The sequence below is a fragment of the Somniosus microcephalus genome, chromosome 25 (assembly GCF_052327205.1).
Source record: "Somniosus microcephalus isolate GS21.2 chromosome 25, FLI_Smic_1.0, whole genome shotgun sequence".
NCBI classification, from domain to species: domain Eukaryota; kingdom Metazoa; phylum Chordata; class Chondrichthyes; order Squaliformes; family Somniosidae; genus Somniosus; species Somniosus microcephalus.
In genome coordinates, this window is record NC_141011.1 from 55,062,375 (window position 1) to 55,077,616 (window position 15,242).

At 44.2% G+C, this 15,242-nt stretch overlaps 1 protein-coding gene across 6 annotated transcripts in view; it reads right to left on the minus strand.

Moving 5' to 3' along the window:
• Positions 1-15,242, minus strand: part of cfap74 (cilia and flagella associated protein 74) — a 306,038-nt gene that overhangs the window by 185,762 nt on the left and 105,034 nt on the right. For all 6 annotated transcript variants that reach the window (XR_015073585.1, XM_085967505.1, XM_085967502.1 and 3 more), the window contains 3 exons: positions 7,605-7,772; positions 2,724-2,842; positions 950-1,016 (listed from right to left, as the gene is read on the minus strand). Coding sequence is in view for 5 of the 6 variants with exons in the window: in XM_085967505.1 (XP_085823631.1) it covers positions 950-1,016; positions 2,724-2,842; positions 7,605-7,772 (354 nt within the window). In the remaining variant the exon portion in view is untranslated. The remainder of the gene's footprint in view (positions 1-949; positions 1,017-2,723; positions 2,843-7,604; positions 7,773-15,242) is intronic.

Consider the following 15,242-nt stretch of genomic DNA (forward strand, 5'->3'; position numbering starts at 1 on the left):
GCACACTGACTTCTGCACCCAATTATCCAATCCACAATTTCATTTAGCAAGGTCCATGCTGAGGGGTACACCGGCCTCCAGGAGTGGATCCCATTGAGGGATCCAGGCAGGAAAGCAACCTGGATTCACCAAGATTAAGCACATTTAAAAAATATATATATTTGGATCAGCCCCTTTTAACATGGGTCTGGGATTTCCCACCCCTCACCCGATATTGGCCGGGCACAGGAGTTCCTCAGAGCAAGGAACAAGCGGGTGCCCAAGATGAACCCACCGGCAAACTTTAGCAGGATCAACACAGGACACTGGTGAGTGTGATCCCGGTGTAACTGTTGGGATCTGCTACACTGGGAAAACTGATGGATTTTCGGGGGCAGAAAAGAAAGTTATTCTGCCTTTAGTTTTTGTTTTCTTCGAAACTGTAGGTCTAGGGTCATAACTAAAATGCTAACCTTTTTCAGATGCTGATTAGCTTGTTATTATTTCAGATTTCTAGCATCAAGTTGGCTCAGTTAGTAACACACTCAACTTCTGGGTCAGAAGGCTGTGAGCTCAAGCCCCACTCTAGGACTCGAGCACATAATCTAGGCTGACATTTTTTTTTTTTTAATTCATTCACCGGATGTAGGCGTCGCTGGCAAGGGCAGCATTTATTGCCCATCCCTAATTGCCCTCGAGAGGCTGGTGGTGAGCCGCCTTCTTGAACCGCTGAAGTCAACATTATGCATGTAAACAGTGTCTGGTAATTTATGGACAACATTTTTAATTGGCCCTTTTCAAGAGAAAGGGCTGGGAACTGCGTTGTAAGAGTCACAACTAGCAGCATACCATAAAAACAAACAGGACTTCTTGACTGAAGAAAAAGGTAATGGTCAGTCGCTGTTTTTACTACCAACACTGGATACTTAAGGCACAACACATCTCTGATCATGCACACATTTCTTCCTACCATAGGTTTGAAAATCACGGTCATGTCACAAGACATACCAGCTGAAATTTGACCTGGAGGCTTGAATCTAGGATTAAATACAGTAAAATGCAAGGTAACAAGAAGTTTTATAAGACATCCATCATACTCCAAATCTGCTGTTGTTACATTCAAATCAAATCAAATCAACTTTTATTGTCATTGTTAGTGCACAAGTGCAGTACAACGAAATGTAGGCTTGCGGCTCCCGAGAGTGTACATTTAGATTAAGACATTTAAACATTTCACATACATTTGGCTTGTAATACATTAACATAAACATAACCATACTAAAGTGCATTGGCAGATGTGCAGGCTTTAGAGTTTATTTGTGGAGTTCAATAGGATGACAGCCCTGGGAAAGAAGCTGTTCCTAAATCTGGTCGTACGGGTGCGAATGCATCTGTAGCGTCTCCCAGATGGCAGGAGGGCGAACAGACTGTGGCTGGGGTGGGTAGGGTCTTTGATGATGGACCGTGACCTCCGTAGACAGCGTTTCTGGTATATGTGCTCTATGGTCGGTAGCCGGGTGCCGGTAATGCGTTGGGCAGTTTTGACTACCCGCTGCAGGGCTTTCCGGTCATAGTAGCTACAGCTGCCATACCATACTGTGATACAGTTTGTCAGGATGCTCTCTATTGTGCAGCGGTAAAAGTTAGAGAGGATCAGGGGTGACAGGTTACATCCCTTCAGCCTCCTTAGGAAATATAGGCGCTGCTGGGCCTTCTTCACCAGAGAGGAGGTATTGAGGGACCAGGAGAGGTCTTCCGTGATGTGGACTCCGAGGAACTTAAAGTAACTAGAAGAGGTTAATCCAATAAATATGATCACATAATGGGACAGCACGTAATGTTCAGGACAAAGATTAACATGACCAGTTTAAAGCCAGCAGTCACCTAGAATATTCATCTGTTGGCTTTCAGAAAAAGCCGACTGCTCTTCAAGCTGTTAACTTTCGTTCAGCCTCCAATCAAACACTTCCCACTGTGATCATGGCAAGAACAAAGCAGACATTGAGTGATGACGAAGAATTAAAAGTACCACTGAAATTTTCATCTTAATTTATTTATCTATTGAATTGAATTGTATAAGCAGAATAAATTAATCAGAAATCATAGAATGGTTACTGTGTGGCGGATCGCCACCTAAACGGGCGCAATCCACTTTTCCGTCCGTGGACAATAAATCGGGCACCTTGCCTTTAAGAAGCATGCTGCCTTTAAGGCATGACAAAGGAGCGGGCGTTGCCCTCAGTGTGTACACAAAAGCGCGGGTGTCGCCCCATTCGAGTTTCGGGTTTAGCAGAGAGAGGAGCTGGGGCAGCCATCTCTCAAGAGAATGTAATAAAAAGCCATGTGTTCCTCAGATCGGTTCAGCCTCCATTCGTGTTCCGCGGCAACCTCAACAACAGCACAGTAGGAGGCCAGTCGGCCCGTCGAGCCCGTGCCAGCTAGATGTGTGATATATGACCTATAAAACTAATTGAGCTGACCATAGTTCACTCATAACTTTGCTCCTTGCCATGTATCACACAGCTCCTTGCCATTTATGCTCTACTTATATTATTGATTAAAGTAAATGCACTCAAAATAAAAATGTTAGCTCCTTTGTTTGGCATAAGTAAATGTAATATGTGAGAAAAGAAAAATAAGACCTTTCTATTACAATTTTATCTCTATATAACCTAATTGTTTCATTTCAAATATGTTTGTTTCATGGTGATAAAACATTCTCCTAGTTTACACACAATACTCACTCAATCTCAATGAAGTCTTTCAGGTAATCACTGATGTCAATCAGCCTGCAGAACGTGATCCCGTATGAAGCATTTATCAGCATCACCTTTTTCTTGTATGTTTTCCCAACATCAAAGTTCTAAAAACACAAAACAGTTTACAGTATAACATGACCGTTACCATTTTGCATCAATTAATTCTGTACAGTGAGCGGTGACAGACTAGAACAAAGTGGTGACTCCCAAAATGCTGTGCACTGCCAGAGAATCAGCAGAACAGGCAAAGGGGCAAACCTGGCAAAATATAAAGCTACAAATGCTGGAAATCTGAAATAAAAACAGAAGATGCTAGAAATACGCAGTAGGTCTGTCTGCAGCTGTAAAGCAAAAAGACAGGTTAACATTCTGGATGCAATTCCTTCATCAGAAATGGGAAAGAAGCTAGGATTGAAGAAAATGAGAGGGAGCAGGAAGAGACAACAGGTGGAAGTCAAGAATCAGGAATGCTGACACGGGCATCTGTCAAAGAGAGAAGCTAATAGGTTAAACGGCCAGCAAACAGGGTGTTTGAGAAGCTAGAAAAAAGTGGAAACTGGTTCATGCTTTTCAAAGATCATCTCAGTGAGGTAATAAATAGGCAGTAAAAGAACAAAGGGAGACAATAGCTAAAAAAGCAGTGAAAAGGCATGGGAAAATACACACAAAAAGTACTAAAAAAAGAGGAATAAAAAAGGAGAAAGAAACCTGCCAATGCAGGACTTCTGAAATAGAAAGAGAAAATGCTGGAAGCACACAGCAAGCCTGTCAGGACCAGAAAATAAAGAAAAGGCCAACACACTGTGTGTAGGCTCCTGCCAAAATTGTGTCGAGACCGAAAGCATCAACACATCTCTCTTACTCCCAGATGCCGATGCACCGTCCATCCTCAACATCCCCTGGGGGTGCGAGGAAAATGTGGGAACTAGCTAAGGTCGGACGTTGCTATACCAAATATCCAGAACCAAGGGCTGCAGAGTGCCAAGTAGGAAGGTGAGATACTGGGGTAGAAATTGTTATGCATTGCGCTTGTTTCTCAAGTGTAAAACAAGCACAAGGCATCCCAATTTAGCACTGGGACGGTCTGCGCCCAATCTGTGCAGGCACTGGGAGCATGGCTAAACTTTGCGTGCCCATTTTGAGGCGTCCCAGTTCAGGCATGCGTGCGGTGGCATCGCCACGTTAGTGTCTGAAACTGGGCGCCGACAAATTTCTAGCCCAATCTCTTATTCTGCTGTTAAAATGAAATTGTGCTTAATCCAGCTTGTACCTTTAAGGCCGCACTGTCTAAATATAGGCATATATAGCAATCTTGCCTGAGTCAGAAGGTTGTGGGTTCAAGTCCCACTCCAGAAACTTGAGCACAAAAATCTAGGCCAACACTCCAGTGCAATATTGAGGGAGTGCTGCACTGTCGGAGGGGCAGTACTGAGGGGAGTGCTGCACTGTCGGAGGGGCAGTACTGAGGGAGTGCTGCACTGTCGGAGGGGCAGTACTGGAGGGAGCGCTGCACTGTCGGAGGGGCGGTACTGAGGGAGCGCTGCACAGTCGGAGGGGCAGTACTGAGGGAGTGCTGCACTGTCGGAGGTGCCGTCTTTCGGATGAGACGTTAAACCGAGGCCCAGTTTGCCCTCTCAGGTGGATGTAAAAGATCTCATGGCACTATTTCGAAGAAGAGCAGGGGGGTTAACTCCGGTGTCCTGGCCAATATTTATCCCTCAATCAACATCACAGATTATCTGGTCATTATCACATTGTTGTTTGTGGGAGCTTGCTGTGCGCAAATTGGCTGCTGCATTTCCCACATTACAACAGTGACTACACTTCAAAAAGTACTTCATTTGCTGTAAAACGCTTTGGGACATCCGGGGGTCGTGAAAGATGCTATAGAAATGCAAGACTTTCTTTATATCCTTAGGCAATTAGATGTTCATTCTGAGGCTAATTTGAGATTAGCTGCATTTGGTGAGGAAGTTTGCAGATAAACAGATGTCTGTAAATTTCTGGCTGTTTGTCTGAAGAAACCAGCATGAAATGATTGTCTTTTTAATTTTTTTTAAACTTTTGACACTGAAATGTGATGTGAAGTGTGATAGATGTGTGCTACATCACACACATAAACCTAGGTTTTTACTGTATAATACACCAAGAAGCAAGGACCACAGGATATAAATGAAAATGAGTGAACATTTAGAACAGGTATCAGAAAGAAACCTACTCAAGGAGTGATAAATGTTTGGACTAATCTACCAAGCAACATAATACAGGCAAATATTGGGGTTATTCTAAATACAATTCGATGTCAAACTGCTCCGCCTCGCAACCTCTCCTCCTTTAAGATGCTCCTCAAAACCTACCACTTTGACCAAGCTTTTGGTCACCTGCCCTAATTTCTCCTTATGTGGCTCGGTGTCAAATTTTTTTGTCTTATAATACTCCTGTGAAGCGCCTTGGGACGTTGTACTATGTTAAAGGTGCTACATAAATACAAGTTGTTGTTGTTGTCATGATGAGAGAATTAATTGTGCTGCAGGGATAAACCTCGCTAGGTTAAATAGGCTTTGCTGATCTATGACTTTTATTATATGTTTAGACATCCCTGACTGTTGCCCTCCTTGGCATAACATTTCCAATAGCCCCAACAGCTCAGGAACCATGATGTTTACACAGCCCTTATTTTTTGAGCTATTAATTGATACTGCATGAACTGTTTTCACTGGGAGCCTATTCTGCATATTCACTAGTCTGTAGGGGAAAACATTCTTTTAATCGAAAGTATTTCCTCAGGGTCATTAATTTTATACTGATGTTCTCTAGTTCTACAGTCAAATTCCAAGTTAAGTAACCTGCCTGTGTCTACATTATCTACGAGGATGAGATGCAAAGGAAAAGGCTGTGAAATTCACTGAACCAGTCAAATCACCAGAGAGAAACAGGAATGCCTGAGAATTGAAATTAGAAAAAGGGAAAATCAGCAGGAGGACACAGACAGGAACAAAATTACCAGCAGCGAGGAGACATAAACAAAATTAGCAGGGAGTCGAGAGAAGGCAGCCAACACAAACAGGAAAAAAACAAGAGGAACAGGAGATGGGAAAGAAGGCCAACATTCACTGAGTGGATGCGGAGTTAAACTCATCACAATATTTTTTTTAATTTGCTACTAATCGATTTTCCTTAGATTTCTATCACGCTAAACCCACTGAAATGTAAGTCATTTTTAGACAAAGGGCTAAAAATTCACTTGGGCGCGGGCAGCTCGCTCGTGCCCAAAAGTTAGCGCTGGGCGGGGAGGCATTAGCGCACGCCGTATATTCGTCTTCTGCGCCCCAATTCGGAAGCGGGCGCTATACCAGGGTGTGCCCGCCTCCGTTTGGGGCGCTGCAACTGAATATCGGCGCGCTAGTTGCCGCAGCGCCACCCGATGCGGTGCGGCAGGCTGCAGTACTGCAGGCCTCCTCCTTCTATTAAGGGGGAGGTGCCTGCAACGGCCGGAGCCCCGATCGCGAGTGCCGGCAAAAGAGCCCGGCACAACGGAGAAGTGCCGGGCTCCACGGAAACCAGCCGGCAATGCCGCGGGGGGGGGGGGGGGGTGGAGGAGGCCGGGGAAGGAGGTGCGGGCAGGCGGCCGCCGAAAAAGCGGCCGGCCGCACCTTCAGCTTTAAAGCGCCCCACTATGGCAGCAGGACGGCCCCGTTTTCTGTTCGCTGTTTGCGCCCGCTTCGGAGGAGGCGGGCGCAAACAAATATGGGGATCGGCGCGGTTTCGGGGCGTTACAGGCCACCGCGCACACCGATGACGTCATCGGTCCCGGCGCAGCGCTAACGGCTACCGCCGCCAATACCGCTGCACTCAATTTCCGCGCTACCACCCCGCCGGCGCAAAAGACCTCTTTAGGCGCTAAGTGGGCGCAAGGCCCACTGAATTTCTAGGCCAAAAATACTGTTATCATTATTATAGGTTTCCTGAAAAAAGCCACCTCCAGATTAAAATAATTTATCTACCAGGGCATTGTGCATGCCTGTACAGAACCGAGTTGATCTTGGCAAGTAATGCAAGGTCAGCTCAGTTACATAATTCACTCGTGATGCACCAAGTATACCAGGTCCCAGTGTCGGGCACCAGCAGCCAGTAAAGGGCTTGACAGGGTAGATGCAGGGAGGATGTTTCCCCTGGCTGTGTCACAGTCTCAGGATAAGGGGTCGGCCATTTAGGACTGAGATGAGGAGAAATTTCTTCACTCAGAGGGTGGTGAATCTTTGGAATTCTCTACCCCAGAGGGTTGTGGAGGCTCAGTCGTTGAGTATATTCAAGACAGAGATTGATAAATTTTTGGATACTAAGGGAATCAAGGGATATGGGGATAGTGCAGGAAGGTGGAGTTGAGGTAGATCAGCCATGATCTTATTGAATGGCGGAGCAGGCTCGAAGGGCCACATGGCTTAATCCTGCTCCTATTTCTTATGTTCTTATGTATAGGGGCAAGAGGGTCAGGAGTACCAGGAGGTTAGGGTTAGGAATTTATTTTAAAAACATTTGAAATTTCAGGATAGGATGAAAGGGAAGAATATGCCACGTATTTGCCCCAGGTTCAAGTTGATGAATATCAATGGATGTATAATGGATTTGACCCACCTTTGTAATTTTAAAATGATTAAAGGAGGTGGTGGTTAGTTTAGGCAGCAGCTTCCTTACCATCACTGAATGCATTTAGCTTTTAAACAAAGTCGTCCCACCCACAGTTCACTACATTCTTCTCTTCAGTGTTGTGTAGGAAGCTAATGAAGAAGAATCTTACTTTCAACATTGGTATTAACACATTTTAAAAGGACCTGCAACTGTTTGCATTGACTATATAACACCAACCTCGAAGTGGATAATATCTGGCTTGCTGTAGAAAGGGCAGCCTTTGAATTCCCGACCAGCTGCTACTGGTCTATGGATGATCCCACTTCTTTGTTTCGCCAACTGTCGAGCAAAGATCTCTTGTTCCATTTGACTAGGACCGACACCTAGATGTTTGATGGTTTCATCCTTAACATGATACAGAAAATAAATCCAACATATGGTAACAAAGTCTTGAAAAATTAAGCCCATATATACACAGCACGCCTCGGCCTTCTCATCCATTGAGATAGTTTTTATTGTTTCCTTCCTTTAAAGCCAGCAGCAGTTGACACCAATATATTTTCTCTAAAAATCAAAAGAACCAAAAAATGCTGCTTGGAGTAGGTAGGGGTTGCAGTATGTTGTTACTTTAAAAAAAAAGCTATTTTGAAAATACAGATAGCTGATTCAATGATGATGTACCTGCCCGTACAGTAGTTTGAAGATATTTATTAAATTGATCAAGTAGCCAAAGTAGTAGATTTGCCAGCATACGTTGAATGTATAATTATTTTATCAAATGATGTCAGTTTCCAAGCTGAATTACTAACATGTTACAAAGTACAAGATTGAAATTAATATGCTATCAATTATAGAAATGATTTACTTGTCTAAACTGAATTGTTTGGATAAATGACACCCCACTGTACGCAGACATCAGCATGTCACTGCAATAAATCAAAACCAGCTTCGGCAACACATGCTGTAGTTAGCAAAACATTTTTCAGTTAACTACAACATCAGCAACATCAACAATTTGTATTTATATAGCACCTTTAAAGTAGTAAAACATCCCAAGGTGCTTCACAGGAGCGATTATCAAACAAAATTTGACACCGAGCCACATAAGGAGATGTTAGGGGAGATAACTGAAAGCTTGGTCAAAGATGTAGGTTTTAAGGGGCGTCTTAAAGGAGGAAAGAGAGGTAGAGAGGTGGAAAGGTTTAGGGAGGGAATTCCAGAGCTTAAGGCCTTGACAGCTGAAGGCACGGCCGCCAATGGTGGAGAGATTAAAATCGGGGATGCTCAAGAGGCCAGAATTGGAGGAGCGTAGATATCGCGGAGGGTTGTAGGTGTAGTGTCCGTGTGTAGATAAAGACACTGAAGACAGGAGTTGGTTCATAGGTATTTACTAAGCAAGTCTGGGGGGGGGGGTTTCTAAAGGATATACACAATACACAGGCTTATATAGCCCAAGTGGCAATTACCGGCATTACGCACACCTGGGCTCTTAAAGGCACATACACCACAATTCCTCCCCTTCTAGCTAACTAGTACATCATATTTTAAGTAATTATTAATTATATGTTATATGCAAAATAATATACATTGCTGTATTAATTAATTATAAGTTAGCCTCTCAGGAGGCTTCCTGACTCGGTCCGGATAACGCCTCGGGGGTGTAGTAGTTTCTGGTGGTGTAGTAGGTTCTTCTGGCAAGGCTGATTCGGCTTGAAGGCCAGTGTCGGGTTCATCGGGCTCCAGTATCACCGGATCGGAGGTAGATATGGGTATCTCTACTTCATCGTTAGATGTATAGAGTGGTGGTGTAGGTTGTCCCTTTTCGGATGACTTGATGATTTGGTCAGCATGGCGCCTTATTATGCTGTCTCCGATGTCCACGGTATACATCAGTGGTCCTAATCGTGTGCAGATAGTTCCAGGCTGCCATTTCTCGGTACTATCTGGAAGGCCCTAGTTGGCCTTTCATTCATGCCCTGAAACTGCCGGTTCTCCACGTCCCTTCGGATGTTGGGCTTGACCAAATCCAGCCGGCATCTTAGGTTTCTATTGTAGAACATCATGGCGGGAGTTTGGTTAGTAACCATATGCGTTGCATTCCTATATGCAAATAAGAAGTTATCCACCTTGTGCTGAAGTTTTATGTCTTCATTACCCATGGCCTTGATGGCCTTCTTGAAGGTCTGGACAAACCTTTCAGCCAATCCATTGGTGGCGGGATGGTATGGGGCGGACGTGTAGTGCTTTACCCCATTGTTCTTTAAGAACTTTCTGAATTCTTCGGACACAAATTGCGGTCCATTATCAGAACATATCTGCTCCGGCAGCCCATTCCTGGCAAATATGGTCCTTAATACTGTGATGGTTTTTTCCGTGGTGGTGGAGGACATCTTTATTACCTCCGGCCACTTGGAGTGTGCATCAACTGCGATTAAGAACATTGAGTCCATAAATGGACCAGCAAAGTCGATGTGCACCCTTTGCCAGGGAGATGAGGGCCACTCCCATGGATGTAGAGGGGCCTGTGGCGGAGCATTTTGGACCTTCTGGCATCCTAGGCAGCTCTTGGTCATGTCTTCGATGTCTCCATCGATACCTGGCCACCATACAAACGCCCTAGCTAGGTTCTTCATTTTCACTCCACCCAGATGCCCCTCGTGAAGCTCCTTTAGCACTTTATCCTGGAGTTTGGGTGGAATCACCACTCTGGATCCACACATCAAGGTTCCTCGGCACACTGACAGCTGTTCTCTTCTTTGCGAGAATGCTGGCAACAGTGGTTCGCCATGTGCTGGCCATCCCTTTACTGTTAAATCGTAGACCCGTGAGAGAGTAGGGTCATTTCTTGTCTCCCTTTCAATGGCAGAATTTGTCACCGGTAGACATTCCACTATGGTAGAGTGGAATATCTCTACTGGGTCTACTGTAGGTGCCTCTTCTATCGTTGACAACGGTAGGCGTGATAAACCGTCAGCATTCCCATGCTGTTTTGACCCTTTGTATTCAATGTTGTATTGGTGTGCCCCTAGAAAAAGGGACCACCTCTGTAGTCTTTGTGCCGTCATAATGGGGACACCTTTTTTAGGGTTGAATATGGAGATGAGGGGTTGATGGTCAGTCAGCAAGGTAAATTTTTGTCCGTGTAGGTAATGGTTGAATTTCTTCACTCCCCATACCAGGCTGAGTGCTTCCCTGTCTATCTGGGCATAGTTACGCTCAGCTGAGTTCAATGAGCGTGACGCAAAAGCTATCGGCCGTTCCGAGCCATCAGGGAATCTATGGGACAATACCGCTCCTATGCCGTAAGGGGATGCATCGCACGCCAGTCTGATTGGTAGTGATGGGTTGTAATGAGCCAAAATTTTCTCGGATGTGATTAAGTCTTTACATTTATGGAAGGCACGTTTACAGTCTTCGTTCCATTTCCAAATCACTCCTGTCTGTAGAAGATCATTAAGAGGGTGTAGAATAGTTGATAAGTTCGGTAAAAATTTATGATAGTAATTTATTAATCCCAGGAATGACCTTAATTGTGAAACATTTTCAGGTGCTGGGGCTTTTATAACTGCTTCAATTTTTTCAGGTGACTTATGCAACCCTTCCTTATTAATTATGTGGCCACAATAGGATATCTGATTTTGGAAAAATTCGCACTTGGGGCGATTTGCTCGTAGGCCCCGTTCTTTCAGCCTAGTGAGCACCTGCTCCAAATTGGCAAGGTGCTCGTTGTCGTTTTCTCCTGTTATAAGGATGTCGTCTAGGTAGCATTGAGTCCCCGGAATCCCTTGCAGGACTTGCTCCATAGCTCTTTGCCAGATAGCTGGAGCTGATGCTATTCCAAAAACCAGTCGATTGTACTGGTACAGGCCTTTGTGTGTGTTTATTGTGAGATACTTTTTAGAGGTCTCCTCAACCTCCATCTGTAGATATGCCTGTGCCAAGTCAATTTTTGTGAAACGTTTCCCTCCGGATAGTGAGGCGAAAATATCTTCTATCCTCGGAAGAGGATACTGTACCGTGTGAAGGACCGGGTTTACAGTCACCTTAAAGTCCCCACAGATGCGAATTTTTTTCTGTTCCTCAGAGTTATTTTTCAATGTTTTTTTCATGACTGGAATGATGGGTGTTGCCCATTCGCTCCAATCTATTTTGGATAATACGCCTGCCTTTTCCAAATTCTTCAGCTCTGCCTCGGCTGCCGGACGTATTGCGTATGGCACCGGTCTTGCCTTAAAAAATTTTGGAATTGCTGTATCTTCCACTTTTATTGAGGCGGTGATGCCTTTCAAGGTTCCTAGTTTCTCTTGAAACACTTCTTTGGCGTTGGCCAAGATGTCTTTTAATCATTCAGGTATGATGTCATCATTGTTTTTTTCCTTACTGGTCACCGTCAGTGCCTGAATGGAGTGCCAGTCTAAACGTATCTTCCTTATCCATTCACGTCCCAACAACGGTGGACCACCATCTTGTAGAATGTATAAATACAACTTTTGTATTTCTTTGCCGTTGTATACCACAGGCACCCTTATTTTTCCTTTGGGGTAGACTTTCTGCCCCGTATATGTTTTTAAGATAATGGATGTGTCTTTTAGAGGTATATGCGAAAATAGCCTCTCGTAATCTCGTCGATTTATTACGGTTAGAGCTGATCCTGTATCTAGCTCCATTTTAACTGGGGACCCTGCTATTGTGAGGGTAACCCAAATGGTTTGGTAATCCTCTTTGGCAAGTACATTATGTAATTTGAGACAGCTTAGTCTCTTGTTTCCGGAGTCGCTATCGCTATTCTGGTCTTCGGAGCTATTGCCCGTCATCATTTGTACCTTCCTGTACTTTTCTTTATTGATTTTTTGTTTTCTGTCAGTGGATTTATTTTGTCCAGATTGGCATACCCGTGCAATGTGTCCAATCTTACCACATTGCCTGCATGCTTTGCCCTTGAACCAGCAGTCCCTCTGGTTATGGGTGGATCTGCCGCAGCGATAACATCTTCCGAACTCCTGTGTCATTTTATGGGTGCCGAAGTCCTGTGTCTCTTGTTGTATCTCTGCAGCTCCTTTTGCTGCTTTGTCCAATGTTAAATCTTTTTCAGAAAGCAGTCTTTTTTGTGTTCCTTCACTTAAGAGACCACAAACAAATTTGTCTCGAAGATAATCCGATAGTCCTGCTCCGAATTGGCAGTACTTTGATAGCTTTCTTAATTCGGTTCGGTAATCAGCGTTACTTTCATTCTTGTGTTGATTTCTCTTGAAGAACTTGAATCGTTCCGCTATCAGCAGCGGTGTTGGGTTTAAATGCTCCTGCAGGGTATCAACAATTTCTTTAAAAGTCTTGTCCTTTGGTTTGGCTGGAGTGATTAAATTTCGTAACAGCCCGTATGTCTTCGCGCCCATTAGGTTCAGAAGTACTGAAGCTTTTTTTTCATCTGTTATTCCATTTGCAGTGCAATAAACCTCTACTCTTTCCACATATGTGGTCCAATCTTCTATTTCGCCATCAAAAGCCTCAATATTACCAGATTGAGGCATTTCAGAAAAGATATGGCACTTACCGCGTTTTTTTTCTCTCTCTCTGTAGCAACGATATGGCGCTTCCCGCGCTTTCCCGCCGCTGCTACCGATAACAACGCTGTTTTACTGTGGTTTCCGTTTATTCACTGTTGGAGACTCGTTCCCGACGGAGGTCTAAACGCTGACCTGCTTGCCGCGCCGGCCGTCTCGAGTGCACCCTCCCAGTCCGTTATTGCTTGCCTCCGATTTCGCTGCCTGTCTCAGCTGTAGAGCCCGCCGCTGGAGCTCCAGCCTGATGCCCAGGAAGGATTAGCGCAGTACCTGTCACCAGCTTGGCCAGCTGGTGAAACCACAGTTTCTCTTACTTCCTTGAGTCTTCTGGACGCTGGAGGAATCGATGTCCTTGAGGTGCTGCCGAATTGCAGGTAAGTCCGTTTCCACTTCGTCGCCACTGTAGTGTCCGTGTGTAGATAAAGACACTGAAGACAGGAGTTGGTTCATAGGTATTTACTAAGCAAGTCTGGGGGGGGGGGGGGTTTCTAAAGGATATACACAATACACTGGCTTATATAGCCCAAGTGGCAATTACCGGCATTACGCACACCTGGGGCTCTTAAAGGCACATACACCATAATTGCTCTTAAAGGCACATACACCACAGTAGGGCTGGAGGATAGGGAGGGATGAAATCATGGAAGGATTTGAAAACGAGGATAATTTTAAAATTGAGGCGTTGCTTAACCGGGAGCCAATGTAGATCAGCGAGCACAGGGGTGATGATGAACGGGACTTGGTGCGAGTTAGGACACGGGGCAGCAGAGGATGACCTCAAGTTTACATAGGATAGAATGTGGGAGGCCGGCCAGGAGTGCGTTGGAATAGTCGATTCTGGAGGTGACAAAGGCATGGATGAGGGTTTCAGCAGCAGATGAGCGGAGGCGGGGTGGAGACGGGCGATGTTACAGAGGTGGAAATAGGCCGTCTTAGCCATGGCGCGGATATGTGGTCGGAAGCTCATCTCGGGGTCAAATATGACACCAAGGTTGCGAAGAGTCTGGTTCAGGCTCAGACAGTTGCCTGGGAGAGGGATGGAGTCGGTGGCGAGGGAACGGAGTCTGTGGCGGGGACCGAAGAGAAGGGCTTTGGTCTTCCCAATATTTAGCTGGAGGAAATTTCTGCTCATCCAGTTCTGGATGTTAATGATTTAAATCTCTGCCTATCTTTTACCAGAATTTCAATCCAACAACTATAAATTCCATGACGCCATTTAACTGTGTTATTTCAGTAATTTTCAACTTTTCCTGACTTTATTATAGGTGAAACATTTTATGAATTTACTTCCATGAGGTTTGGAGTGCTTTTAACAACTAGCAATTAATTGTGATACTCATTAGCAAAAGCTCCTTTCCTTATTCATAACCTCAAAGCTATTTTTGAACCCATAACGTAATTTTAAATTATATCTCAAACAAACAAAAACATTAGCCAATTACAAGAGAAATGTGGATGAATTAGAACATTTACCGTGCAGAAGGTCATTTGTTTATTTCATAGTGGTTAAATGTTTCAGCCTAACACGACTAATGCGACTTTCACTCGTAAGCAGTACTAATTCAACCAACGGGAATAGTGCGCTATTGTAACCAGTTTAACTCATGTCAAGGGTAGCACAGATTATTGTGTAACATTTTACTGTATTCAACCAACAGTAAATGACAAGTAATAAATACCGAATGTTGGTCAACTGGAAAAATAAGCAGTAGAATTCCAGTGCCTCCCTTCTACCCCATCAAGTAGTATCAGTGTGTTAGGACACAGTGCCAGATAGTATGATCATTCATGTGGCAGTGCTGTATACTCTACCACAATCACAGATAGTTTAGACTGGGCAAACAGAGCCTAAAGGCTGCCATTTACAAAAGGTACTATTTAAAGGAAAAGTCATTCATTGCAATTTTAAATCTTCTGTCAAAACTAGTTCCACTCAGAAAAAGATTACTGGGCTTATTTCAGAGTCTTGAGAAGCAAACCATGTTTAAAAAAAATACAGAACACCAGCTTCTCAGACAGAACTATCAAGATTGAGTGGATTTCAAATTACAGCTACTTTTCGGGTGAATCATTCAGAAAAATGCTTGCAGAGGTAACGAGCACAACTGTGGAAAAACTTCACGAAGCCGATTATTATTGATTAGACCTAATTTATCAAAATCAACATGGATACCTAAGCAACAAAAATTATGTTCTTAATGGTAAAACTGATGGGCTGCTTGTCAGCTATTAATTTGGCACAAATATTATTCTGATGTACCAGACCTACCAAACCAAAACATAAATAACTGGCCCTGAATTTCCTCAGATCGTG